The sequence below is a fragment of the Protopterus annectens genome, chromosome 6.part1 (assembly GCF_019279795.1).
Source record: "Protopterus annectens isolate FY-2018-M chromosome 6.part1, PAN1.0, whole genome shotgun sequence".
NCBI classification, from domain to species: domain Eukaryota; kingdom Metazoa; phylum Chordata; order Ceratodontiformes; family Protopteridae; genus Protopterus; species Protopterus annectens.
In genome coordinates this window covers 497089898-497117566 of record NC_056738.1, presented here as the reverse complement: position 1 = coordinate 497117566, position 27669 = coordinate 497089898, and the positions used below count along the sequence as shown (strand labels likewise).

General features: G+C 44.9%; 1 protein-coding gene across 3 annotated transcripts in view; it reads left to right on the top strand.

Annotated features, from left to right (window-relative positions):
- Positions 1 to 27669, top strand: part of TRA2B (transformer 2 beta homolog) — a 668812-nt gene that overhangs the window by 256587 nt on the left and 384556 nt on the right. For all 3 annotated transcript variants that reach the window (XM_044075946.1, XM_044075947.1, XM_044075945.1), the window contains exon 5: positions 3020 to 3135. In XM_044075946.1, coding sequence (XP_043931881.1) covers positions 3020 to 3135 — 116 coding nt within the window. The remainder of the gene's footprint in view (positions 1 to 3019; positions 3136 to 27669) is intronic.

Genomic DNA, 27669 nt, shown 5'->3' with positions numbered 1-27669 from the left:
AAAAATATTCAACCTCTTGAACAAATGGGGGGACTCCAGAGGTAGACCTGTTTGCCTCCCCTCAAAACTACCAATTGGACAAATTCTGCACAAGGAACTCCCCACAGTCAAGTTTGGAAAGTGGATGTCCTGTACTTTACCTGAGAGAGCCTCTCAGTTTATGCCTTCCCCCTCTGCCTCTCCTCTCGAAGGTTCTGCTAAAGATCAAACAGGACAAGCCAAGGACAATACTGATTGCACCAGACTGGCCACGCCAGCACTGGTACCCCCTCTTGTGCAGTATGACACTGCTGGAACCATGGCAACTGCCTCAGACCCCTTCCCTGCTGTCCCAGGAGGCGGGCCAGATTCTGCACCCTCCGCTTCAAACCATGAAGCTTGCAGCCTGGCAAATTCCTTGAGCTCTCCAATAGCATCCCTCAGTAAGCAGGTGCTAGATGTCATTCTGGAGGCAAGGAAGCCTAGTACTAGAAAATCCTATGCTGAAAAGTAGAAAAGATACTGTTCCTGGAGCCAGACTCGGGTGATGGACTCAACGGTGCCCAGCTTTACTTTACATTCTTCAGTACTTAACAGAAGTGCTCCACCAGGGCCTATCCTTCTCGTCAATTAAAATTCATGCCTTTGCCATTTCAGCTCATTGTAATACTGAGCCCAACCCTCTTCTCATCCTCTGCTAAAACGATTCCTTAGAGGGGCCAAAAATTTAAGACCCCCCCCCCCCCCAGGAGATCCCCTGCTCCAGCCTGGGACCTTAACTTCGTATTGGAAAAGCTCACTCTCCCTCCCTTTGAGCCAACTGCAACAGCAGAGTTGAAATTCCTTTCTTGGAAAACAGCATTCCTTCTAGCTATCATTTCAGCAAGAAGAGTGTCTGAATTACAGGCCCTCATGGCAGTGGAATCCTTCATTATTTTCCATGCAGACAGGGTTTTCCCTCAGGACCATTCCTTCCTTTATGCCCAAGGTGGTGTCTAGTGTGGCCCTAAATCAGTCCATTCACTTGCCTACTTTCTTTCCTAATCCACTAAATAAAGGAGAATGAATACTGCACTCTCTGGTCACGCACAGACAACTTAGATTTTATTTGGACAGGACTAAGCCTCTCAAAGTCTGAACAGCTGCTAGTTGGCTTTGCTGCAGGGGCGGAGGGGAAGGCCATTTCAAAGCAAACAATTTCCAGATGGATAGCCCATTGCATTAATTTCTGCTACAAGCACCATGGAAAACCTACCCCACAGGGGATAAGATCACGTTCCACCAGGGCTGCATCTACCTCTGCAGCTTTTCTCAGAGGAGTCCCTACCAGGAACATCCTAGAAGCTGCTAGCTGGAGCTCTGTACATATCTTCACCAAGCATTACCACGTGCCTCTTTTTTTCTAAATCCAGAGCTGGTTTTGCCACTGCAGTCTTGCAGGGCTTAATAGCTGGCCCTAATGCTCTCTAACTTCCTCCTTCCTTCCTTAGCTTTTGGAATCGACCCAAATGTGATGACTGCAACAGTGAAACACGAAGAACATAGTACAGTTGTGTACACTTAACATAAATGTAGATATTCAAGTTTATTCACTGTTGCAGTCCTGGTTACCCTCCCTCCAGCCACCTGACTTCTCTTGGCTCTACCTTTCCTTCTTGTGTGGTATATTTAAGTTTTCTGGTGTATTTGCTTTTTGATGGAGGTGTACCATAACATGCAAGTGCTTCCATTGTGGAAGCACCAGACATCTGGGGCAAGAAAACTGATGTAATGGCATCGGCTGCATGTTTTATACCCCTGATGACCGGACATCATGGAAGAAAAGACAGCATCCGACGCAGGAATCCAAGACTCTGGTATTCAGGCCAGCTGAGGGCTACCTGCAGGCAGATAACCCAAATGTGATGACTGCAACAGTGAAAACACTAACATCTACATTTATGGTAAGTGTACACAGTTGTACTTGCTGAATTATAATACAGCTAAAGGATTTATAATTTTGTGGCTTTAGTGGCCAGTCTAAGTTCATGGGCTCCTTCAGTGGCTGTGATAGTGTGTGGATTTTTTTTTTTATGTTTTTGAAATAAGTATTGGTTTTTATTTACTAAATTTGACTTTATATTGCCTGTAGTTTTTATTTATGGTGGTGGACCATCAAGTTAATTTTGGTTTTGAATTTAAGACTCTTGGTTCTGGTAGGGACTGCTGGTGCTCTGCATTTTTCTAAATGGGTGTAGAACTCCTTAGTGAAAAAGTCTGCTGTATTAAGGTCTGGGGAGGTACAGTCATAAATAAAATTTGGTATTTCCTCACAGCAGGTTGAGGGTGGCATAGTTTTAGGCCTTAAATTCACTGAGGTTTACTGTAGGAGCTTTTTTTGGAGTTAAAGGAGCTAGTCAGACTTCAGTGGGGAGGGAGACAAGATTGTAGTGGTGTAAGAGGCAGCCATGTTTGTAAAAATTAGGCCAAGAATGCTATGTCCTCTATTGGGTTTACCAGCTGCTCAGATGATGTTTTGGACATTTTCTGCTTTGGCGGTATAGGTGCACCCGTTTATAGAAAGGTTGGTAGTGTTGCCCAAAATAGGGGAATTTTTGTAATTAGGGAGGTAGTTTTGAACATTTTAGGAATTGTTTGGTCATCAGCAGACATTTAAGGACTAGACTGGTATTTTGCTAGTATTGTCTATGGGCAATCGATAGTTGAGTTGTACACTGCAGCAGATGACTACTCTAATTCTCCTTCTCTAGAGGATGTTCTAGGGTTTAAAGTCCATCCATTACCCTCTTGCCAGGATAGGAAAGCCATTTTAGCTGCCCTGTCTCTTCTCATCTGGATTCAAAAGTGCTGGATCTGCTGCTCAGACTGACCTTGCCTCCGTCATAGTTGGGATCAGATTTTGTTGTTGGGACCAGTGTATGTCATGGTAAGCAGGTTTGGTTGTTAGAACAATGTGTGAATATGCTTACTATTGTAAACTCTACTTACCGTAGAATTCAACATTATAATTCTGTAACAACTGTACTTGTGCTTGCTTTAGGCAAAGGAGCGTGCCAATGGAATGGAACTGGATGGGCGCAGGATTCGTGTTGATTTTTCTATTACTAAAAGGCCTCATACACCAACACCTGGGATCTATATGGGGAGACCAACCTAGTAAGTTTTGTTTGCAGGAGTTATCTGTTTATATTGCTTTGAAATATCTGTCATACTTGAGTTGCATTCATAAAGTCTGGTAGACTAGTTCGTACAGTACCTCAGTAATCCACAAGTAAGCAAAGATATGCAAACTTTATTTTCTGTAGTGAAGTACTCAAACAAATTAAGCACTAGTATGTTATAGTAAATGTTGGCTGTTTGTGCTAGGTTTTGATAGGTTTTGGATTAATGTGAATGTTATACTGTTTACTGCGCTTTGAGAAGAGTTGTACTGTAATGTGACTTGAACCCCTTCCCAAAAAAAAAAAAAGTGGACTGAGAATGTTGCAGATTGAGCCTTTCAGAAAGCACTTAAAATAATTTCTGATTAATTTGTTCTGCATTTTATTTAATTTTTGTTGTGGTTCAGTTTTTGTTAATTTTACATATATGTTTACAGCTTTAATGATAAATGCTGTGCAGCCACAACAGTAATTGTCTTTTTCAAGATAATCCAGATGTTCTTCGTGTTTCACTGTTGCAGTCCTCACTTTTGGGTTATCTGCTTGCAGTAGCTCACAGTCACCTGATTAACAAAGTCTTGGGTCCTGTGTTGGTTGCTGTCCCTTCTTCCATGACTCCAGGGGTATAAAACATGCAGCCGACACCATTACATCAGTCTTTCTTTCCGTGCGGTGCCCGAAGCAGAAGTAGTTAGCAAGTGCCGGTCGGCCGACTCCTGAAATTTTCGTTTGAAATTTTCGTTTGAGTTTCAGAACTGAAGTCTTCAACTAAAGGTAAGTATCCCTTTGGGGAAAATTTTTCTTGCTCTTTACCGATTGTCAGTAAAAGTTAATAATTGCATTACTTATGGAAATCAAATACCTCTCAAAGATTTTCATTTGTACTGTATTCCTTGCCTAGGCCCTGACCACGACGTACCTTGCTGTCGATTTTGTGCCTCTTTTAATCGGCGCACTATCAGTCGTCTGTATGTTTTCGCCTCTGAATATCTCTGTTCAGTTATCCAAAAATGTCGATAAGACATCAGACTACCGGTATTCCGAAGCAAAGATCAACAGAGACAGGCCGCCTAGGTCCAAAACTGCCGACGACTCTTCTAAGCCAGTCGCCAGTTTGCTGGTACTCAGTGAGGCGCTTTCGCAGCCCCTGTTACCCACTACTTCTGACTCTCAGGCCTCTACTGAGACCCATTCGGAGTCCGGTGTGCTGCAAGGATGCTTCAGCTGTGGAACCTGCGGATGTCTCTACCTTGGATGGGTCTGGAGCCTCTGTGCAGGCACTGGCTTCTGAGGGTGTATTCAGGCATACAGACTTGCATATTAAACCAACGCCTCCTTCTTCTTCAAGGCCTAAAACTCGAACCTTGCATAGAAAATAGACACCCAGGCCACATGTTCAGGCCTCTATGCCTAAAAAACAAATAAGAATGGCTGAAGATCTTGTAACTTTAATCAGCGGAAGCCAACCCCCCCTTCCAAGAGACCTAGGACTGAGTTTGTTTATGAATCTTCTGACCAGGATTCTGATTTTATGATGATTTGGATTTACCCTTATCTACTTATGAGGATTCTGATGCAGAGGACTCTATTCCCTCTGCTTCTCCTCCAGAGGATTTTTCCTTTGGTGAAACCTTGCACACTATTAGAGAGCATTTCCACTGGGAAAGCCAGGTTTTTTCTGATTCGAAAAGAGGCTTAGGGATTTCTTACTTGTACCTCAGCATAGACCTTTAGCTATACCTCCTGTACTAGACATTGTTGATGATGCCTTCCGAAATCTAGTTTGGCCCTTTATTCTTTACCTCCTGTTCCCAGAAAACCTGACTGATATTACAGGGATGTTCATCGTGTTTTACTGTTGCAGTCATTACTCTTGGGTTATCCTGCTGGCAGGCTACCCGCAGTCTGCCTGAATTCCAAAGTCTAGGTCTGGCGTCGGTTGCTGTCGCCTCTTCCCTGACGTCAGTGCGCCAGGGGTATAAAAGATGCAGCCAACGCCATTTTCTTCAGCCTTTCCATTTTCTTCAGTCTTTCTTGCCGCGCGGTGCCCGAAGCAAAAGCAGTTAGCAAGTGTTGGTCAGCCGACTCCTGAGATTTTCAGACTAATTTCAGATCCGAAGTCTTCATTAAAGCTAAGTACCCTGTTGGGGAAACATTTTTCTTGCTCCAGACCGATGTCATAAAAAGTTAATAGTTGTATTTCTTGTGGGAAGCAAATACCTCATAAGGATTTTCATTCTTACTGTATTCCTTGCCTAGGCCCTGATGATAACGTTTCTAGCTGTCGGTTTTGTGCTAAATTCAACCAACACACTATTAAGCGGCTGTTTGATTTTGCTTTTCATTACTTTGGCCGAAAATTCAATTATATAATGCTGTCGGAACAGCCAACCGGAGTTTCTAAAAAACGCAAGGAAAAAAGAGAAGGACAAGCATCCGAGATCCAAAACCGACGACTAGGTTTCCGCTAAGCCAGTCGCTGGTTCTCAGTGAGGTGCTTTCGCAGCCCTTGACTCCCGCTACCTCAGAGCCACAGGCCGCTGACTACTCCCACGTGGAGCCAGTTAGGCCTCTGGATACTCAAGGTATTGGACACTCTGAAATCATTCCCTCCGGTCCGGAGCCGCTGAGCAGGCATTGGCTTCTGAGGGTAGTTTTCATAACTACACAGCTATATATAAAGCCTACTTCAGCATCAAAAGCAAAGACTAAAGTAGCTTTAAAGACAAACAAGTACAGCATTCTCCAGGACAATCTTTCATGTCTGAGAAACAGATGCTCAAAAAGGCCTAAGACCTTATTACCTTGATCAGGGGTTCCCATACCCCTCCTGATAAGAGGCCTAGGCAAGAGAGAGACTATGACTTTTCAGATCATGTTTCCATTTCCTCCGATTCCTCTTCTGTACAGGAATACTCTCTTCCTCCCTATGAGGATTCTGATGCTGAAGAATCCATTCCTTCAGCCTCCCCTCCTGAGGATTATTCTTTTGGGGAAACCCTGCATACCACGAGGGAGCACTTCACTGGGAGAGCCAAGATTACTCAGAATCCAAGAAAAGGCTTAGATTTTCATTTACTTCCTTAGCACAGGCCTCTTGTTATTCCCCCTTTGCTGGACATTGTAGAAGATGTATTTTCAGATTCCTTCTCTAGACTCCTTACCTCCAGTTCCTGTTAAACCAGACACATACTACAGGGTTCCAGATTCACATAAATTTCTTTATAAAAACCCTGCTGCTGACCCAGAAACTATTTCTCAGGGTCCCAAAGGGGTTAAGGCCGCTACTGCAAAAAACCCTATCCCTTCTGACAGGGATTCAAGGGCACTAGACAGATGGGGGGGGGGGGGTTTACACTTCTGCTACTTTGGTTGTGAGGGCTTTAAATTGTCAATTTCATATGATTAAATATCAGCAATACTTAATGTCACTGTTAAAACAGAAAATGTTGGCCAATTCTGATTGTGCAGAAAGTAAGGAAATGCAGGAGTTATTGCATGCAACTGAACAAGTGGGAAAGCATACATTGCAATGTGGTTTTGATTCTCTGGAGGCCTCCTGCAGGGCTGCAGTTACGGGTTCTGTCATTAGGAGGCATGCTTGGTTAAAGGAACAAAATCTGCCTGATCATGTTAAAGCAAAATTATTAGATGCTCCATTACAGCATGATACTTTATTTGGTGTTGAAGCAGAGGAGGATTTGAAGAAAATGGAGGACAAAGCGAAATCTATGCAAACAGTAAAGGATTTTTTGCAAGTTCAGCCACCAAGATTTAGCAGGAACTGGCGTACAAAGAATTGGTCCTTTCCAGTGTCGGACAGTCCACAAAGAGGCAGATACAGACGTCAAAGAGGCAGATCCCAGCCCCAGGGCTCATATAGGCCTAAACAATGGGGCGCTTCTACCTCCAAAAGTGGAGAAGACAAAGCACAGCCATACAGGAAACAGTCCCAATGACTTGCCTCTGCCAGCACTTATCTTCTTGCAGCCCCCTTAGAGGGGAAAACTAGCACTTTTCTCCCAAAATTGGCACATGATCACCCAGGACAAATGGGTATTGAATATAGTGTCCCAGGGCTACAGGTTTCACTTTCTCACCCTGCCAAAGGCAAAAGGTATGCCAAACCTGCCACACAATCAATGGGCAGAGGCACAAAAACAAGTTTCATCCCTTATGAACATGAGGGCCATTCAGCAAGTACCACAGCAAGAGCAGGGACAAGGATTCTACTAAAGACTTTTCTTGGTACCCAGAAAGGACAAAGCCTGGAGACCAATACTGGACCTGTCTATTCTAAACATTTCTGGACGTTCCAAAATTCAAAATGTTAACTCTGCAACAGCTTCTGCCCATGCTGGGCAAGAAGGCTTGGCTTGTAACTTTGGACCTAAGAGGCATACCTGCATATCCCAATCAGACAATCTTGCAGAAGATACCTCAGATTCATAGCTGGCTCAATGCACTACCAATTCTCTGCACTGCCCTTTGGCTTATCTACTGTGCCCAGGGTCTTCACAAAATGCCTGGCACCAGTAATTGCATTTTGCAGACAAAGAGGAATTCAAATATATCCCTACTTGGACGACTGCCTTATACAAGCAGAGAACAAGGACACTCTACTAAAGCATCTGGCGTTCGTAAAAAGATTATTAATTTGCTTAGGGTACACAGTAAACTAAAAGAAATCAAAATTGGTACCCTCTCAAGAGATAATATTCCTGGGTGCAAGCTTAACTACAACTGCCCAGATGCTTATCTCACGCCAGACAAAGGCAACTAACTTCTTACTTCAAAATGTTGGCAACAAAGACCCAGTTATCTGCAAGAAAAATTCTGCAGGCTTTGGGCTTCATGGCATCCTGCATTCTGCTAATTCCATATGCGAGACTGCATATGGTACCTAAAAAGTGTCTGGACTCAACATTGTCAAAGCCTGGAAGCATTACTTAACCTCATTCCTTGGCAACAGGAGTTTCGATGGTCGGCTCATGCCTGTCACCTCAACAAGGGACAGCCATTCACTCTACCCACAGCCAGGCAGTCAATAACAACAGATGCATCAGATTATGCCTGGGGTGCACACATGGCAGGAAAATGTATTCAGGGCACATGGTCCACAAGCCAAATGCATCTACATATCAATCAAAAAGAGATGCTAGCTGGTCAGAATGCCCTGACCGCTTTCAAGGATCTACTCCATCCAGGACAACTACTGATAAGGACGGACAATACTACAGTCATGTGGTATATAAACAAACCGGGAGGCACACATTCCTACTCCCTCTGCAGACAAGCCATGACTGTGGGACACAGCATCGACTTATCAAGTACACCTGCAAGCACAATTCCTGCCAGGAAAGAACAATACTCTGGCAGACTAACTAAGCAGAAACCTCACGGATCCCCACGAGTGGAAACTGGATCCACAAGTCTTCAGCATGATAACAAAGGAATGGGGATGCCCAGACATGGATCTGTTTGCCTCTCCTCACAACTGCCAACTATAGAAATTCTGCACAAGGACTTATCACAAGCAAGCATGGAAAGTAGTGGATGCTCTGTCATTCAGCTGGAAAAGTCTAACAGTATATGCCTTTCCTCCTCTGCCTTTCCTCCCCAAGGTACTCCTAAAGGTCTGACAAGAGAAGCCAAGAATGATTGCCCCAGACTGGCCATGCCAGCACTGGTACCCAATCCTAAAAAGCTTGTCTCAAGGCCCAGCCTGGACATTGCCTCTAATTCCTCACTTACTAACCTAGCGAAACAATCCTATTCTGCACAGCCAACTCAGGACCCCAAATCTGGCAGCATGGCGGATAATGTAACCATTCAAAACACACATCTCTCTAAAGCAGTGATGGATGTTATTTTGGAGGCCAGGAGGCCCAGTACCAGAAAATCTTGTGCAGAAAAATGGAAAAGATTCTGTGCTTGGAACCAGGCACAAGGAAATTGACACATCTGTACCAAATATTCATCAGATTTTACAATACCTAACTGAGATGCTGGACAAAGGCCTATCCTTTTCATCAATTAAAATTCATGCCTCTGCCATTTCAGCTCATTACAATACGGAACCTCCTATTTTTTTCCCATCCATTGCTAAGGCAGTACCTCAGAGGGGCCAAAAACATAAGACCTCCATGGAGAGCCCCAATACCTGCATGGGACCTCAATTGTCTTGGAAAAACTCACACTGCTGCCTTTTGAGCCAGCCAATACAGCTGATTTAAAGTTTTTTTTTATCTTGGAAAACAGCTCTGCTCCTAGCAATAACCTCTGCAAGATGAGTTTGAGTTGCAGGCACTCATGGCTTTGGAACCTTTCATCATTTTCCATCCAGACAGGGTTTCTCTTAGGACAAACCCAACATTTATGCCTAAGGTAGTGTCCAGTGTGGCCCTTAACCAAACCATTCATTTGCCTACCTTTTATCCAAACCCACAGAGTAAGGGTGAGAGACTTCCGCGTTCCTTGGACATACACAGACAACTATGCTTCTACTTGGACAGAACTAAAGCTTTCAGAAAAACTGAGCAAATTTTAGTGGCATATGCTACAGCATCTCAAGGAAAGCCTATCTCAAAACAGACAGGCCACTGCATTAGTTTCTGCTACTCAGAACATGGCAAATCAGTGCCCAATGGCATTAGGCCTCATTCTACCAGGGCAGCAGCCACTTCAGCATCCTTTCTCAGAGGAGTACCAACCAAAGATATATTTTAGAGGCTGCAACTTGGAGTTCAGTACACACTTTTACAAAGCACTACCATTTACCCCTCTACTCTAAATCCAGAGCAGGCTTCGCCACTGCGGATGTCCTTCAAGAATGCAACTGCAGTCATAACATATGGGTTGTCCTGCCTCAGGCAGCCCTCGGTCGGCCGAATTCCAAAGTCTGGGTCAGGCGTCGGCTGGGGTCTCCTCCTCTCCGACGTCACCACGGCTGGAGTATACAGGCATCGGCCGACGCCATCTTCTTCAGTCTTTCTTGCCGCGCGGTGCCCGAAGCAGAAGCAGTTCGCAAGTGCCGGTCGGTCAGCTCCTGTGTTTTCAGTACCGAAGTCATCTAAAAGCTAAGTACCCCGTTGGGGAACATTTATTCTTGCCTCAGCCGATGTCAGAACAAATTGAGAGCGTTAATTGTTTGTCTTGTGGTAAACAAATACCTCATAAGGACTTCCATTCTCTCTGCTTTCCTTGCCTGGGCCCAGACCACGACGTCTCGGCCTGTGCTGCCTGTGCTTGCTTTAATAAGTGCACTCTCAGGCGCCGGGCAGAATTCGCCGAGGACTTTTTCTGTGAATCTTTTGCGTACATCATGCCGTTGGATCAACAGACTACCCAATCTGCTAAAAAACGCAAGGACCGAGACCGACATACTCTGCCCGCGTCCACTACCGATGCTACTCCCAAACCCTCTGCTAGTGCTCCGGTCCCTTCAGAAGTGGTAAATCTACCGCTCCAGGCTGACGACACAGCGTTAACACGACCTTCGGTCTCTGAGATCTCTCCGGTGCCGGTTGTTGATTTTCCTCCGGAAACCGAAGTTCTGGATCTACCCGACACCATTTCTGTGGACAAGGTTACGCCTGCACGTGGGGCTGCTAGGCCTCCTGTATCCATGTCCATCAAGGCCTTTGCACGTGCTAAGGCCGCAAGCCAGGCCAAGGCCCATCCTAGACCTACTGCCCAGGCCTCTTCTGATAAGCAGATCATGTCTCTGGCTGCTGATCTTCTTTCCCTTATCAGGGGGTCTCAGCCTCATCCGGTAAGGGGTTCCCAGCCACCTGCAGAGAAAAGGCCCAGAACTGAGCAGGCGGACGACCTCTCCTCGGATGAAGCCTCCGGGGATTCTGAGCACTCTGATGCCCAAGAAGAATCCTTCCAGGCCTACGAGGACTCTGATGCTGAGGAATCAATTCCCTCTGCCTCCCCTCCAGAGGATTTCTCTTTTGGTGAAGTCCTGCATTCCATGAGGGAACATTTTCAATGGCAGGGTCAGGAATTCTCTGACTTCAGGAAAAGGCTTCGTACCTTCCTCAAGCTTCCCCAGCACAGGCCTTTAGCTATTCCACCTGTTTTGGATGTCTTGGATGATGTTTTCTCTGACTCCAGTGCTAACCCTGATTCTCTTCCTCCGGCTCATATCAAGCCGGACAGATATAGGGTCCCTGACACTCACAAGCACCTTTTTAAGGCCCACTCTGTGGATCTAGAAACTATTTCACAGGGCCCCAAGGGAGTGGCTGCCTCCTCTGCCAAAAACCCACTGCCAGCAGACAGGGAAGCAAGGTCCCTGGAGAGATGGGGTAAAAAAGTATATACTTCTACCCTGGCCATGAGGTCACTAAATTGCCTTTTTCATATGTTTCAGTACCTGGATTTTCTCCTGGATGATTTACAGAAAAAGTTAGCTTCTCCTGAGCCTATTGATAAAAAGGCATTGCAGGATCATATACATAGCACTCAGCAGGTTAATAACCATTTTCTACAGTGTGGTTATGATGCACTGGAAGCTTCATGTAGGGCAGCTATGACTGGGGCTGTGATACGTAGACATGCTTGGTTAAAGGATCAGTCCTTGCCTGACCATGTTAAAGTAAAGTTACTTGATGCACCTTTGGAAAAACAGAAGCTTTTTGGTGCTAATGCACAAGATGTATTGAAATCCATAGAGGAAAAAGCAAAGTCAGTACAGACAGTCAAGGATTTCCTTCAGGTTCAGCCACCCAGATTCAGCAGAAACTGGCCCTCAAAGAATTGGTTCTTCCCCGGATCAGACAAGTTTCAAAGGGGAAAAGCAGACGTGCCCGAGGTAGAGGACAATACTGAGGATCTCACAGGGGACGCCAATGGCAACCTCCAAATCAAAGAAGTGGTGCAGACAGTTCAGCTGCACCACAAGTACAATCGCAATGACTTGATTTTCATTCCGCCTACAAAGGTTCAAAGAGAAGCACCCTTGGGAAAACTGGCATATCTTAACCAAGGACAACTGGATTCTGGAAAGGTTACAGATTCCACTTCCACACATTACCAATAAGACAAGGCATGCCAAACCTGCCACATCATCAAAGGGCAGAGGCATTCTCTCAAGTTTCCAAGCTGTTAAGTATAAAAGCAATAGAAAGGGTTCCTCCTCAGGAGCAAGGCCAGGGATTCTATTCAAGACTGTTCCTTGTTCCAAGAAAAGAAAACAAATGGAGACCCATACTGGACTTGTCATCTCTAAACACTTTTCTCATAGTGCCAAAGTTCAAAATGCTGACGTTGCAGCAACTCCTTCCCATGCTGGGCAAGGGGTCTTGGCTGGTCACTCTGGACCTCAAGGAGGCATACCTGCATGTCCCTATCAGACAAAGCTGCAGAAGATACCTCAGATTTCTTGCAGGGACAGAGCATTATCAATTCTCAGCATTGCCGTTTGGCTTATCTACTGCGCCCAGAGTGTTCACGAAATACCTGGCATCAGTAGTGGCACACTGCAGACTGCAGGGGATTCAAATATACCCCTACTTGGACGACTGCCTCATACAATCAGACAACAAACAAACCTTAAAAGGAGATTTGGACTATGTCATGCATCTACTGCAGGCCTTGGGATACACAGTCAACATTCAGAAGTCAAAGCTACTGCCATCCCAACAGATTACCTTCTTAGGAGCCAAACTGGACACAGAAAACCAATTGGCCCACCTTAGAGGAAAAACAGCAGCATTTACCAGAGTACTTCAAAGGCCTAGCAAAACTCTCCCAGCTGACTGCAAGGAAAATCCTGCAGGCCCTGGGGTTCATGGCATCTTGCATCCTTCTGATACCTTTGGCAAGACTTCATATGAGAGCTGCAATGGTATTTAAAAAAACTTATGGTCTCAACACAGCCAAGGCCTAGAGGACATAATCCCACTTATTCCATGTCTGCAAAAAGAATTTTTATGGTGGGCTCAAGCCAGTCAGCAAAACAAAGGAATGCCTTTCAACAGACCTCAAGCAGGCCAAATGATTACAACAGACTCCTCAGACCATGGATGGGGGGCGCACATGGAGGACAGGTGCATTCGGGGGAAATGGACCCCAAAGGAAAGACATCTGCACATAAACCAAAAGGAAATGTTGGCAGTGATACATGCTATCGAGACTTTCAAAAAATCACTACAACAAGGACATTTACTGATAAGGACAGACAACACAACACCACTGTCATGTGGTACATAAACAAGCAGGGAGGCACTCACTGTTATCCCCTCTGCAGATTAACAATGCTTCTCTGGGAAAAATCCCTGAGCCTGAAGATACATTTACAATCCCAGTTTGTACCAGGCAAGGACAATGTACTGGCAGACAACCTGAGCAGAAATTTCATGGATCCAAACGAATGGATGTTGCATCCTCACATTTTCTCTCAACTGACGAAGACATGGGGAAGACCGGATGTAGATCTTTTCGCATCTCACTTAAATCATCACCTGAAAAGGTTCTGCACAAGGACTCACCATCCTCTAGCCTGGAAGACGGATGCTCTCTCCTTCAGCTGGAATTCTCTAAAAATGTATGCATTCCCTCCTCTGCCTCTGCTGACCAAGGTGATACTGAAGATCAAAGCAGAACACCCAACAGGTATTTTGATAGCTCCAGACTGGCCAAGGCAACACTGGTACCCATTGCTATTGACCATAACTCGGACCAAACCATGGCCTCTGACTCTATGGGACCTGCTCCTAACACAACACAATTACAGGACTGTACATCAAGACCTGAAATCATTACATCTGACAGCCTGGAGACTAACATGACTTCTCCACCTAACTCTCTATCAAAATCGGTTCGAGATCTTGCTGGAAGCACGCAGACCTTCCACAAGAAAAACATATTCAGCCAAATGGAAGAGATTCAGCATCTGGAATGCCAACAGGGGTCAGGACACAGCATTACCGAGTATACCTCAGATTTTAGAATACTTGGCAGAACTACTTCATACTGAACTTTCATACTCTTCAATAAAGATTCATGCCTCAGCAATCTCAGCAAAATACAACTGTGACCCTCCAGTGTTTTCTCATCCCTTGCTAAGACAGTTTCTAAGGGGAATAAAGAATATCAAACCTCCCAGAAAACAGCCAGTACCTGCATGGGACCTCAATTATGTGTTGGAAAAATTAACTCTCCCTCCATTTGAGCCAGCAGCAAGTTCAGAAATGCAATTTCTTTCATGGAAGACTGCCTTCTTATTGGCAGTCACATCTGCAAGAAGAGTTTTTCGGAGATACAGGCACTCATGGCAGTGCCTCCCTTCCTCATTTTTCATCAAGACAGAGTTTCTCTAAGAACCAATCCTACATTCATGCCCAAAGTTATTTCCAGGGTGTCTCTAAATAAAGCTATTCACCTGCCTACATTCTTCCCCAATCCTCAAAATAGGGGGGAAAAGCTGCTGCATACTTTGGACATACACAGACAACTACGTTACTACTTGGACAGAACTAAGGCCACCAGAAAGTCTGACCAACTGTTTGTAGCCTATGCTGCTGGAGTGCAAGGAAAAGCAATCTCCAAACAAACAATTTCAAAATGGATTGGACATTGCATCAGATTCTGCTATTCTTTCCATGGAAAAGGTGTGCCAGCCAATATTAGGCCACATTCCACCAGAGCTATGGCCACTTCCACAGCTTTCCTAAGAGGAGTGGCAACAAAGGACATTTTAGAGGCTGCTACATGGAGCTCCGTGCATACATTTACCAAGCACTACAACCTGCCCTTATATTCCAGATCCCGAGCAGGCTTTGCTTTGGCAGTCCTGCAGGGGATTTTAGCTACACCATCCTTAATCTTAGTTCTATCCACCCCCAGCTTGGCTATGGTATTCAACCCATATGTTATGACTGCAGTTGCATTCTTGAAGGACATAGTACAGTTTTCTACCTACCATAAATGTAGATGTCCGATAGATATGCAACTGCAGTCGGATTTTCCCTCCCACCTACCCCTCAGTTTCCTTCTTTTTGGGTCCCTACCCCTTTTCCCATTAGCTGGGGGTATTCCTATGGTGTATCTGTTTATTACTGTTGTGCATGTTTGGGATTATTTTTATCCATTTACCAAATTTAGCCTTCCTAGGAGGGCACCTGGCATCTGGGGCAAGAAACACTGAAGAAGATGGCGTCGGCCGATGCCTTTATACTCCAGCCGTGGTGACGTCGGAGAGGAGGCGACACCAGTTGACGCCGGACCCAGACTTTGGAATTCGGCCGACCGAGGGCTGCCTGAGGCAGGACAATCCATATGTTATGACTGCAGTTGCATATCTGTCGGACATCTACATTTATGGTAGGTACAAAACTGTACTTTCTGCAAGGCCTTATCCTATTTAGGCCCAGCCACCCAACCTCAGCTTTGGGATTCAACCCAAGAGTAATGAATGCAACAGTGAAACACTGAACATAGTACAGTTGTGTACCTACCATAAATGTAGATGTTAGAGTGTATTCACTGTTACAGTTCAGGTTACCCACCATCCCCCTTTTCTTTGCTGGGACTTGCACCACATAGGTTGTATAAGATAGAGAAGTATATCTGCTTGTACATGAAGGAAATGTTTATTTTACTGCATGCATAAATTATTGGCATAATTTTTTAGCCAACCATTTTGGGGGCACCTGACTTCTGGTGAAAGAAAAACTGAAGAAAATTGTGTCTGCTGCATCTTTTATACCCCTGGCGCACTGACGTCAGGGAAGAGGCAACGGCAACCGACACTGAACCTAGACTTGGGTTATCCTGCTGGCAGGCTACCCACAGTCTGCCTGAATTCCAAAGAGTAATGACTGCAACAGTGAATACACTTTAACATCTACATTTATGGTAGGTACACAACTGTACTTTCCTGACTCTCTCAAGTTCCTTTTTAAAAATCCTATTGCGGATCCAGAGACTATTTCACAGGGACCCAAGGGCATTAAGGCTTCTGCCAAGAACCCTACCCCTTCTGATAGAGACTCCGAGGCACTGGATAGATTGGGTAAAAAAGTTTACACTTCTGCAACCTTGGCCATTAGGGCCTTAAACTGTCAGTTTCATATGTTAAAGTATCAACAACATGTTATTGGATTACTTAAACAGAAAATGATGATGATTCCTGACTCTGCTGAAAATAAGGAATTACAAGATTTAATGCATTCTGCTGAACAGGTTGGAAAACATACATTGCAATGTGCTTTTGATTCTTTAGAGGCCTCTTGCAGGGCTGCTGTCACTGGGTCTGTACTCAGAAGGCATGCTTGGCTTAAGGAGCAGTCTTTGCTTGATCATGTTAAAGCTAAACTGTTGGATGCTCCCTTAAATCAGGACCACCTGTTTGGCAACAAAGCTGAGGAAGTTCTTAAAAAGATGGAAGATTAAAGCTAAATCTATGCAAACTGTTAGATTTCTTACAAGTTCAGCCTCCAAGATTTAGCAGGCATTGGCCCTCTAAGAATTGGTCCTTTCTGGCCCCTTCCAGGTCTTCTCAATCCAAACCCAGACACAGCAGAAACACCAGGTTTCAGTCCTAAGGTACGCACAAGACTAAGCAGTGGGGGCCTTCCGCTCCCAAATCTGGGAGTAGTAAGACTCCCCTTATGGAAAACCGTCTTAATGATTTGATTTTACAGCTTCCAAGCACTTCTCAACTAAATGCTCCTTTAGGGGGAAAGATTGGTCTGCAGGCCAAAAATTGGGAACTCATTACCCAGGACAAATGGGGTTTAAATATAGTGTCCCAAGGATACAGATTTCATTTCCACGTTACCAATGCCAAAAGGTTGGCCAGATATACCCCCAAATCAGTGGGCAGAGGCTCAAAAGCAAATACTTTCTCTTTTAAACATAAAAGCTATTCAAACTGTTCCAGAAGAGGAAAAAGGACAAGGTTTCTACTCACGACATTTTCTGGTACCCAGAAAAGACGATTCTTGGCATCCTATCCTGGACCTGTCTACTCTAAACACCTTTTTGGTGATTCCAAAATTAAAGATGCTGACTCTTCACCAGTTGCTTCCTGTGTTAGGAAAAGATGCCTGGATGGTAGGGGAGAAGTAAATGAACTGGAATTCATTGTCTCGCAAATTTAGTGCCATTTAAACTAAATTAGAAAAAAAGCAGCAGTAAACAGCACTTTGAGTGTGTTCTGTGGCATCTGCACTGTTTCTGTTAAGTAGTCATCCAGCAGCAGGGAATATTACTTACACTGTTCTATTTTACTCAGTACTTTGTACGCATGCAACATCTATGAAATGACAGGAACTTTAGGCAAACGGAGGCCTGCATGATGTAACATTTTTGAGCCAAACAATGATTTCTGGGATACTGGATGGCAACCTGATTTATCCAAACCATGTCAATATGCCAGCCTCCAGGTGGTCAGAGTCTGGAATTACATATAAAAATATTTAAAATCCTGTAAATAGAGTGCTGTTAAAGTGTAGGAAACATCATGCCATGATGTTTTAAACATGTTTTTTGAGTCTGTGGGTGCGGTACTCCTTTGGGATGTGCAGGTATGCCTCCTTTAATCGGGGAATCTTGCAGAAGATACCTACGTTTCAAAGCAGGCTACAGTCACTACCAGTTCTCTGCACTACCCTTTGGTTTATCTAGTGCGTCCAGGGTATTCACAAAGTTTCTAGCCCCAGTCATTGCCTTTTGCAGGCAAAGAAATATTCAAATATACCCATACCTGGACGATTGTTTAATTGAGGCAGAAAGCCAGACTTACTTTTTAATCTGGCCTTCGTTCAAAGGGTGCTGACTTGTCTGGGGTACACCATAAATGTAAAGAAATCACACCTGGTACCCTGTCAACAAATTATATTCCTGGGAGCTAGCTTGAATACAACTTCCCAGATGGCTTACCTCACGCCAGAGAAACTCATTTATTTGACAACCTACTTCAGACAAGTGGCCACAAAAGCCCTACTATCTGCAAGGCAAATACTACAAGCCTGTGGGGTTCATGGCCTCCTGCATTCTTCCAATTCCATATGCAAGAATGCGTATGAGGAAACTACAATGGTATCTAAAAAGCCTATGATGTCGGCATTCTCAGGATCTAGAAGCAATGATTCCTATCATACCTTGCCTACGCCTAGAGTTTCTTTGGTGGGCAGTGACCTGCCACCAAAACAAGGGACTACCATTCACAACACCCCCTGCTGCCCAGACCCTAACAGATGCATCAGATTATGCATTGGGGGGGCTCATTTGGCAGGGGAGTACATTCAAGGCAAATGGAACCCAAGTCAAATGCACCTGCATATCAATAAAAAAAAAAAAAAATAGCTGTACAGAATGCTCTGACAGCCTTCAAGGATCACATTCTTCCAGGACAATTAATGGTCAAGACGGACAACACCACCGTTGTGATACATAAGCAGGGAGTACACATTCTTACCCCCCCCCCCCTGCACACTAGCCATGGCATTGTGGAACACAGCCCTGAGCTATCAAGTGCATCTACAAGCTCAATCCCTACCAGGAAAACTAAATACACTGGCAGACAAACTAAGCAGAAACCTCATGGACCCACACGAGTGGAAACTGGAACCAAGGATTTTCAACATGTTGACGAGCAAATGGGGGAGCCCAGATATAGACCTGTTTGCCTCCCCCCAGAACTGTCAGTTGGACAAATTTTGCACAAGGACTCCCCACAAACAAGCTTGGAAAGTGGATGGTCTGTCCTTCAGTTGGAAAGTGGATGGTCTGTCCTTCAGTTGGAAAGTGGATGGTCTGTCCTTCAGTTGGAAAGTGGATGGTCTGTCCTTCAGTTGGAAAGTGGATGGTCTGTCCTTCAGTTGGAAAGTGGATGGTCTGTCCTTCAGTTGGAAAGTGGATGGTCTGTCCTTCAGTTGGAAAGTGGATGGTCTGTCCTTCAGTTGGAAAGTGGATGGTCTGTCCTTCAGTTGGAAAGTGGATGGTCTGTCCTTCAGTTGGAAAAACCTATCAGTTTATGCCTTTCCTCCTTTCCTCTGCTTTCCAAAGTATTACTAAATATCAAACAAGACAAACCAAGGAATATTTTGATTGCACCAGACTGGCCACTCCAAAACTGGGTACCCCTTCTTGCACAGTGTCACTTTTGGATCCATGGCACCTGCCTGAGACTCCTACGCAGGAGAATCAAATTCTGCACCCTCAACTTCAAACACTGAATCTAGCAGCCTGGCTAATTACATAATTTCTCCTTTACCATCCCTCAGTAAACCAGTGATGGATATCATTTTAGAGGCAAGGTGGCCTAGTACTAGAATGTCTTGCGCTGAAAAATGGAAACGATTTTGTGCCTGGAACCAATCTCAAGGGATGAGCACAACAGTGCCCAATTTACCTCAGATTTTACAATACTTAACTGAGATGCTTCACAAGGGCCTGTCTTTATCCTTCATCAAAATTCACGCCTCAGCCATTTCAGCTCATTATAACACAGAACCACCCCTCTTCTCTCATCCACTGCTTAAGCAGTTCCTCAGAGGGGCCAAAAATCTATGACCACCCAGGAGAGCTCCTCAGAGGGGCCAAAAATCTGCGACCACCCAGGAGAGCTCCAACTCCAGCCTGAGACCTCAACTTTATATTGGAAAAGTTCACCCTTCCTCCTTTCGAGCCAGCTGCCACTGTGGACTTAAAATTCCTTTCTTGGAAAACAGCTTTCCTTTTAGCAATCACTTCAGCAAGAAGGGTATCTAAATTACAGGCCCTCATGGCAGTGGAGCCTTTCATCATGTTCTTCATGCCCAAGGTGGTATCCAATGTGGCCCTTAATCAGTCCATACATTTGCCAGCCTTCTTTCCTAATCCACAGAACAAAGGGGAGCAGATTATGCACTCCTTAGATGTGCTTAGACAACTTAGATTCTACTTGGACAGAACTAAACCTCAAAGGAAATCTGATCAACTGCTGGTGGCACTTGCTGCAGGGGCAGAGGGGAAGGCTATTTCAAAGCAAACCATTTCCATATGGATAGGCCATTGCATTAATTTCTGCTACAAACACCATGGAAAATGTATCCCACAGGGGATCAGATTGTTAATCAGGCCGACCTGAGGGCTACTGCAAGCAGATAACCCAAAAGTGATGACTGCAATAGTGAATACACTCTATCATCTACATTTATGGTAAGTGTACACACCTGTACTGTCCCTCCACTGCTAGCTAAAGTACTTTACTGTTCTGCACTTTATTTTGTAGTGTACAAGCATTGCTGTAATGTTTGTGGATTATTTGCAGGGTTCTTGTACTCTGAACTGTTTTTAGTGCTGTTATTGCCACTGTATTTGACTGAGCTAAGTCCAGGTCTGTCCAGAGCTGGATTACTCCACATTACCGTGTTGCACTTTGTCTTAAAATGTACTAGTGCTGCATTTATGTATTATTTGTAGAGTTTTTGTACTCTTATCTGTTTTACAGTGACAAAAAGACAGTGGCTTTAATCACCTGAATTTCTGCACCTCTGGCTGGTTTACTATTTAATTTGATTTGCTGCACGTTGGGCTGCATTTTAGTGGTTTAGTTAGGTCTGCCCACTAGTGAATTTTGTATCCTATTCTAAGCTGATAATCAATGAGGAAACCTTAGTGTGTGCTTATTATAATTTGCCAATGGGCTGTTTTGTTTACTGTTTCTCTCTGATTGTATAAAGTTGTCAAGCAGCAGTGGTTAGCAGTCACTGTTTAGATGCAGGTGTTTAGAAATCTACCTGTAAAACTATTCATAAGAGATCCTGACTGCATTTACCTGACAAGCGCCAACTTTGCGTGAAGAGGGGCATTGCTTGGTGAAGTTAGACTAAGGTACTTGCAAAACTAGCACCCTAACATCTGCTTTCCCTCACATTGGTTACCCAGAGGAGCAAATAATCCCTCTGTGGCCCTTCCCCTTGTAATCCACTGTATATATCCCTGAAACCATGGATCCGTACTTTACTGTCTCTGTAGCCAGCTTGGTAGCATTCTCAATCTGTGGCACAGTGTGCGAGATGCACTTTTACACCATCCCTGAAGACAAGGCTCTCTCATAGCTCCTGCAGAGATCCAACAGGTTGTTAGAAGCGCAATGCTACACAGTACCTGGCACATCCCCACATACATGTGAGTGCACATATGCTGAGGCTCTTAAAAGTTGTGTACACAAACCAAAACCTCAGTCCTCCTAGGCACAGTAATTTACAATAATTGCCCTCGGCAGCATCAAAAACAATACTAAATCATCACCCAAAAGTGCACATTCAGCCTCCTCTCAATGTGTTTCTCTGCCTATAGGGCAGTCCACCATGCAGTCAAGTGTCCCACTTCCCAGGCTGAGCAAGGAAAGGGTTTATAGTCAGTTGCTTGTTGGGGCTGGGGGCTGCCAGATCGCACAAGCATTGCGGTCATTACCACAAGTACCAGTGTGACTGTCATTCTGTGGGAGTTAAGGATCTGAGACATATTCTTGGACTGTATTGAGAGACGCGATGGAGCTCTGTTGTGTTGGCATGAGCTTACCATTGAGCAACTTTCTACGTTCTCCAAGGATGATGCCATGATATGAATAGAAATGGGTTCTAATAATTTGCTTAGTTTTTGGTGTCATTTGAAGAGGATACAACACTTGTTTGCCTGGGAAGATATGGTTGACAAACAACTATGCTTCAGCAGGGATAGTCTGCACCTGTTCCCTCTAGGCTGTCAAATACAGGCTAAAACCTTGTGCACCTCATAGTACCCCTTTTGGACGTCGTCATCCTGATGGGCCTAAACCAGTACAGAGTAATCTAAAAGTGATGCTGCTCATCTTGGCGAGTATAGATATCTATGTAGTTACTGAGGCATGGCATAAAAGTCATGGAGAGCACTCCAGTAGTGAAAGACTATAATGCCTTCCACACGTTTAGACCAGCTGCTTTATAGAAACTGACAAAAGGTGGGAGTGTCTTAATTTACATCAAAAACAGCTGTCAAGGCTGGGAAAGCAGTAATGACGTACTAAAGCTCCTTTGCATACAACTCGTAAGCAAAGCCACATACCATACCTTGCAAGCTATAGATACCCCACTGTGACCCAGGAAACCCATACCACTTTGAACTCTGTCAGTCTTCATTCATCACAGTCCAGTACTCCATGATTCAACTACCCCCACTATAGACTGGGAATTGTACACTTCTTCAAACTTGCAGGGCCAAATATTTTTGGACTTCAACGTGAATGCAGTTGACCAGCTAGCCTGTACATCTACGGGCGCCAATATTCTTGATCTAATCCTTAACATGGGGGGGCATTGCATCCCACAGTGTATTGTCCTCACGGATCAGGTTAGACACTAAATTTGTCTCCTAAACAAAAATTAAAAGTAGGAAATTTTGCCTTGGAATAATTCCTAAAAGTTCAGGGTGCCTGGTGTCCCAGGTTAAGCGACTTCCAGGGAAAATCCCCCCCCCCCCCAGCCCACCACCACCACCACAGCCTATGCAGAGTTATTCACAAAACCTTTACAGCCATGTATACAGATGGATAGAGGCTGCAGTACTTGCCCAGAGTACGCACAAGACAGACAGTGAAAACAAGCCGCCCTGATGGAATCACAGCATCAGGTAACAAAGGGAAGAAAAATGACTAGAAATAGGAAATGCAGCATCAGGTAACAAAGGGAAGAAAAATGACTAGAAATAGGAAATGCAGTGCCAAGTAAGATAAAAACTTTCTTTAAACTAAAAGGCCTCGAGACTAGTTTATACTTCATATTTGACTTTGGTAGCCACAAGTCTGCCCCCACCCCCGGCAGAGGACAACCACAAAGCATTCCTCAGCAATGTCTGAAACCTCAAAGGCAATATACAGCAGTGTGCATGAAGACACCTGTACTGAGCTGGAGGATGTGACTGATCTACTGGATACAAGTTCAACTTCAGTTTTACCTTGCTCTCCCCTAGGCACTTCTCATAAAGGCCAGAAACACTGCATCCATGGGATTTGATTATATCCTGGGATGCCTTCTTAATAGCATGAAACATGACTTGTTTAGTCTGCAAAGAGCTATACTGTTGTAGCCATATGAATGGCAAATTGTTACCCCTTTGCACAAGGGTAGGCCAACCACGGCTTCTGGAAACTAACGACTCATAGATAGGCCTGATTAATCTCTAAGGCTGTAGAAAGAATAGTGGACATGATAAATAATGACAGCAACATAGGAAATCTTCCAATGTTCTTCGTGTTTCACTGTTGGTCATCACAGGGTTATCTGCCTGCAGGTAGCCCTCAGTCGGCCCGAATACCAGAGTCTTCGGATTTCTGCGTTGGATGTTGTCACCTCATCCATGATGTCAGGGGTATAAAACATGCAGCCGATGCCATTACATCAGCTTTTCTTGCCCTGCGGGAGTCCAAAGCAGTTCGCAAGTGCCGGTTGGCAGCTACCTGAAAATTTCCTTTTTCAAGTTTCAGACCTGAAATTTTCTAAGGCTTAGTACCCCATTGGGGATCCTTTTCTCTTGCATTAACCGATTTAACAATTGTCTTACCTGTGGAAAGCAAATACCTCTGAGATTTTCATTCTTAGAGTCACCTGTTTAGGCGCAGACCATGACATCCCTCGCTGTCAGTTTTGTGCCTTGTTTGATGCCTGAACTATTCGTTGTCGGGCTATTTTTGTCTCTAAATTCTTTCGCTGTTTTTCTCCATATTCCAAAATGGCATCAGTAAGCCATCCGACTACTAACCTTCTGAAAAATTGCAAAGCTAGTCAGACCGCATAGGTCCAAAATTGCCGATTATGTTTCTGTTAAGCTAATCGCCAGTCTGCCGGTACTCAATGAGGCGCTTTCGCAGCCTATTACCCGCTTCTACTGATTCTCAGGCCTCTACTGAGACCCATTTGGAGTCAGATGCCACAAGATGCTTCTTCGACTATGGAACCTGTGGATGTCTCTACTAGATGGGTCCAGAGCTGCTGTGCAGGCACCGGCTTCTGAGGGTGTATTCAGACCTTCTGATGTTCGTATTAAACAGACTGCTTCGTTAATGACTAAATCTACCGAATTTCTCAGGCCCAGAGTTTGCACTATGCCTAGGAAACCGGCAACCAAAGCACATTCTCAAGCTCCCATGCCACAGAAACAAATGCTTAAAATGGCTGAAGACCTTGTTACTTTAATTAGAAGTCAGCCTTTCCCCTCTAAAAGACAAAGAATTTATTTTCCTTCAGATTCTTCAGACCATGAGTCTGATGACTTTGACCCCTGTGGCTACCAGGGCATACCCTCCCCCGAGGGCCTTTCTTTTGGTGAAACCTTGCTACCCTACGAGATCATTTCCGCTAGGAATGCCAGGACTACCCACAGTCCAAAAAGAGACTCTGGGAATTTTTAGACTTGCCTCCGATTAGGCCTCTAGCTATTCCCCCTGTCCTGGATGCTGCAGATGTCTTCATGGAGTCAAGCCTTACCCCTGATACTTTACCACCTGCTCCTAGAAAGCCTGACAGATACTACAGAGTAACTGACTCTAACAAATTTCTCTTTAAAAATCCCACTGTGGCTCCAACGACTATTTCCCAGGGACCTAAAGGTATTAAGGCTTCTACAGCCAAAAATCTAACCCCTTCGGCCAGGGATTCTAGGGCTCTAGACAGATGGGGTAAGAAGGTATATACCTCCTGGAACCCTTCCCATCAGGGCTTTAAATTGCCAGTTTCACATGTTGAAGTACCAGCAGCATATTATTGATCTAATTGAACAAAACATGTTGATACTGGATTGTGCAGAAAATAAGGACTTACAAGACTTAATGCATTCTGCAAACCAAGTTGGTAAACATACTTTGCAGTGTGGTTTTGATGCCTTAGAAGCATCTTGCAGGGCTGCTGTTACTGGGTATGTTCTGAGAAGGCATGCTTGGCTGAAGAAACAAATCTTGCCAGAGCATGTCAAGGCAAAATTACTTGATGCTCCATTAAACCAAGACTGTTTGGCTCGAAAGCAGAAGTTCTCAAAAAGATGGAGGAAGAAAGTTAAGTCCATGCAAACTGTTAAAGATTTCTTACAGGTACAGCTACCTAGATTAAGTATGCATTGACCTTCAAAAAATTGGTCCTTCCCAGTCCCTTCCAGACCTCCTCAGTCCAAACCCAGGGGCAACAGACCACAAAGATTACAGTCTCAAGGTATGCACAGATCTAAACAATGGAGTGCTCCCTCCTCAAAAACCGGGAGTAGTAAGCCACCACCCTATGGAAAAAGTTCACAATGACTTGTCCTTAACCCTTCCCAGCCATGCCCAAGTACTTGCACCCCTAGGAGGAAAACTCGCCCTACATGCAAAAAACTAGGAGTAAATTACCCAGGACCGACGGGTCTTAGAATCTGTATCCCTTGGATACAGTGTTTATTTCCACTCTCTGCCAACCCCAATCGGATTGCCAGATCTTCCTCCAAACCAGTGGACAGAGGCCCAAAAGCAAGTACTCTCTCTCCTCAGTATCAGGGCTATTCAACCTGTGCCAACAGAGCTTTTTACTCCAGGCTGTTCCTGGTGCCCAGGAAAGAGAATTCTTGGTGCCCTATTCTGGATTTGTCAACCCTAAACACTTCCCTGGTGGTATCAAAATTCAAAATGCTTACACTCCAGCAGCTCCTTCCTATGCTAGCCAAGGACTCCTGGCTAGTCACCCTACACTTAAAAGAAGCTTATCTGCACATCCCCATAAGGGAATCTTGCAGGAAATATCTACGTTTCAGTGCAGGCTCTATGCACTATCTGTTGTCTGCTCCTCCCTTTGGCTTCTCTACTGCACCCAGGGTATTCACAAAGTGCCTGGCTCCAGCTGTTCCTTACTTCAGGCAGAGAAATATTCAAATGTACCCATACTTGGACGATTGTCCGATTTCAGGCGGATAGTCAGGAATTGCTACTTCAGCACCTGACATTTGTAAAGAGACTCCTAACTTCTCTGGGGTATACCATCAGTGAAAAGAAATCACATCTGGTACCCAGCCAAAAGATTGTATTCCTGGGAGCAAGCTTGAACACAACTTCCCAGATGGCATTTCTCACTCCAGAAAAGCAGGTTTATTTGACAACTTATTTCAAACTACTGGCCACCCAAACCCAGCTGTCTGCAAGAAAAATACTGCAAGCCCTAGGGTTTTAGACTGCATATGAGGAAACTCCAATGGTGCTTAAACTCTGGTGTCAACATTCCCAGGACCTGGAAGTAGTGATTCCTATCATTCCTAAGGACAGAGTTCCTTTGGTGGGTAGAGGCTTGCAACCACAACAAGGGACTTCTTTCTCACAACCCCCCCCCCCCCATCCAAACTCTGACAACAGGCGCATCAGACTAGGCATGGGGGGCTCACATGGCAGGCAAATGCATTCAAGGCAAATGGACCCCAGGGCAAATTCACTTGCATATCAATCCAAAGGAAATGTTGGCTGTACAGAATACACTGACAGCCTTCAAATACCTTATCCTGCCAGGACAAATCCTGATGAAGACTAACAACACCACAGTTATGTGGTACATAAACAGGCAGGGGGGGACTCATTCCTAACCACTCTGCAGGTTAGCCATGACACTGTGGAACACTGCCTTAAGCAACCAAGTACACCTGAAAGCTCAATTCCTGCCAGGTAAACAAAATTCACTGGCAGACAACTTAAGCAGAAATCTAATGGACCCACACGAGTGGAAACTAGAATCAAACTCATTCAAACTTCTAATACACAGGTGGGGGACACCAAAGGTGGACCTGTTTGCATCCCCCCAAACCATCAACTAAACAAATTTTGCACCAGAATTCCCCACAGCCAAGCTTGGAAAGTGGATGCCCTTTCCTTCACATGGGAAACCTCTCAATCTATGCCTTTCCCCCTTCCAAAGGTACTCCTCAAGATCAAACAGGATAGGCCAAGAACAGTCCTTTTTGCACCAGACTGGCCACACAGCACTGGTACCCACTCCTACGTAGTCTGACAGCAGTGCCACCTTAGCACCTACAGCAGACCCCCCCCCTCTCTGCTGACCCAGCAGGAGGGACAGATTTTGCATCCTCAGCTGCAAACCCTGAACCTGGCAGCCCGGCTTATTCCTGGAGTTGCGTCGCCAGCAACCCTCGGCAAACAGGTGCTGGATGTTATCCTTGAGGCCAGGAGGCCCAGTACTAGGAAATTCTATTCAGAAAAGTGGAATAGATATGGTTATTGGAGCCAGTCTCAAGGGAAGGACACACCTGTGCACTCCTTGTCTCAAATAGTTAACTAGCAGAGCTGCTTCACAAAGGCCTCTCCTTCTCATCAATTAAGATTCACACCTCTGCCATCTCAACTCATTACAATACTGAACCACCCATCTTCTCTCCCCCTCTGATTAAACAGTTCTTGAGGAGCTAACAATTTAAGACCCCCAAGGAGAGTTCCCACTCCTGCCTGGGACCTTAACTTTGTGCTAGAGAAGCTCACGCTTCCCCCTTTTGAGCCTGCTGCTACAGCAGAGTAAAATTCCTCTCTTGG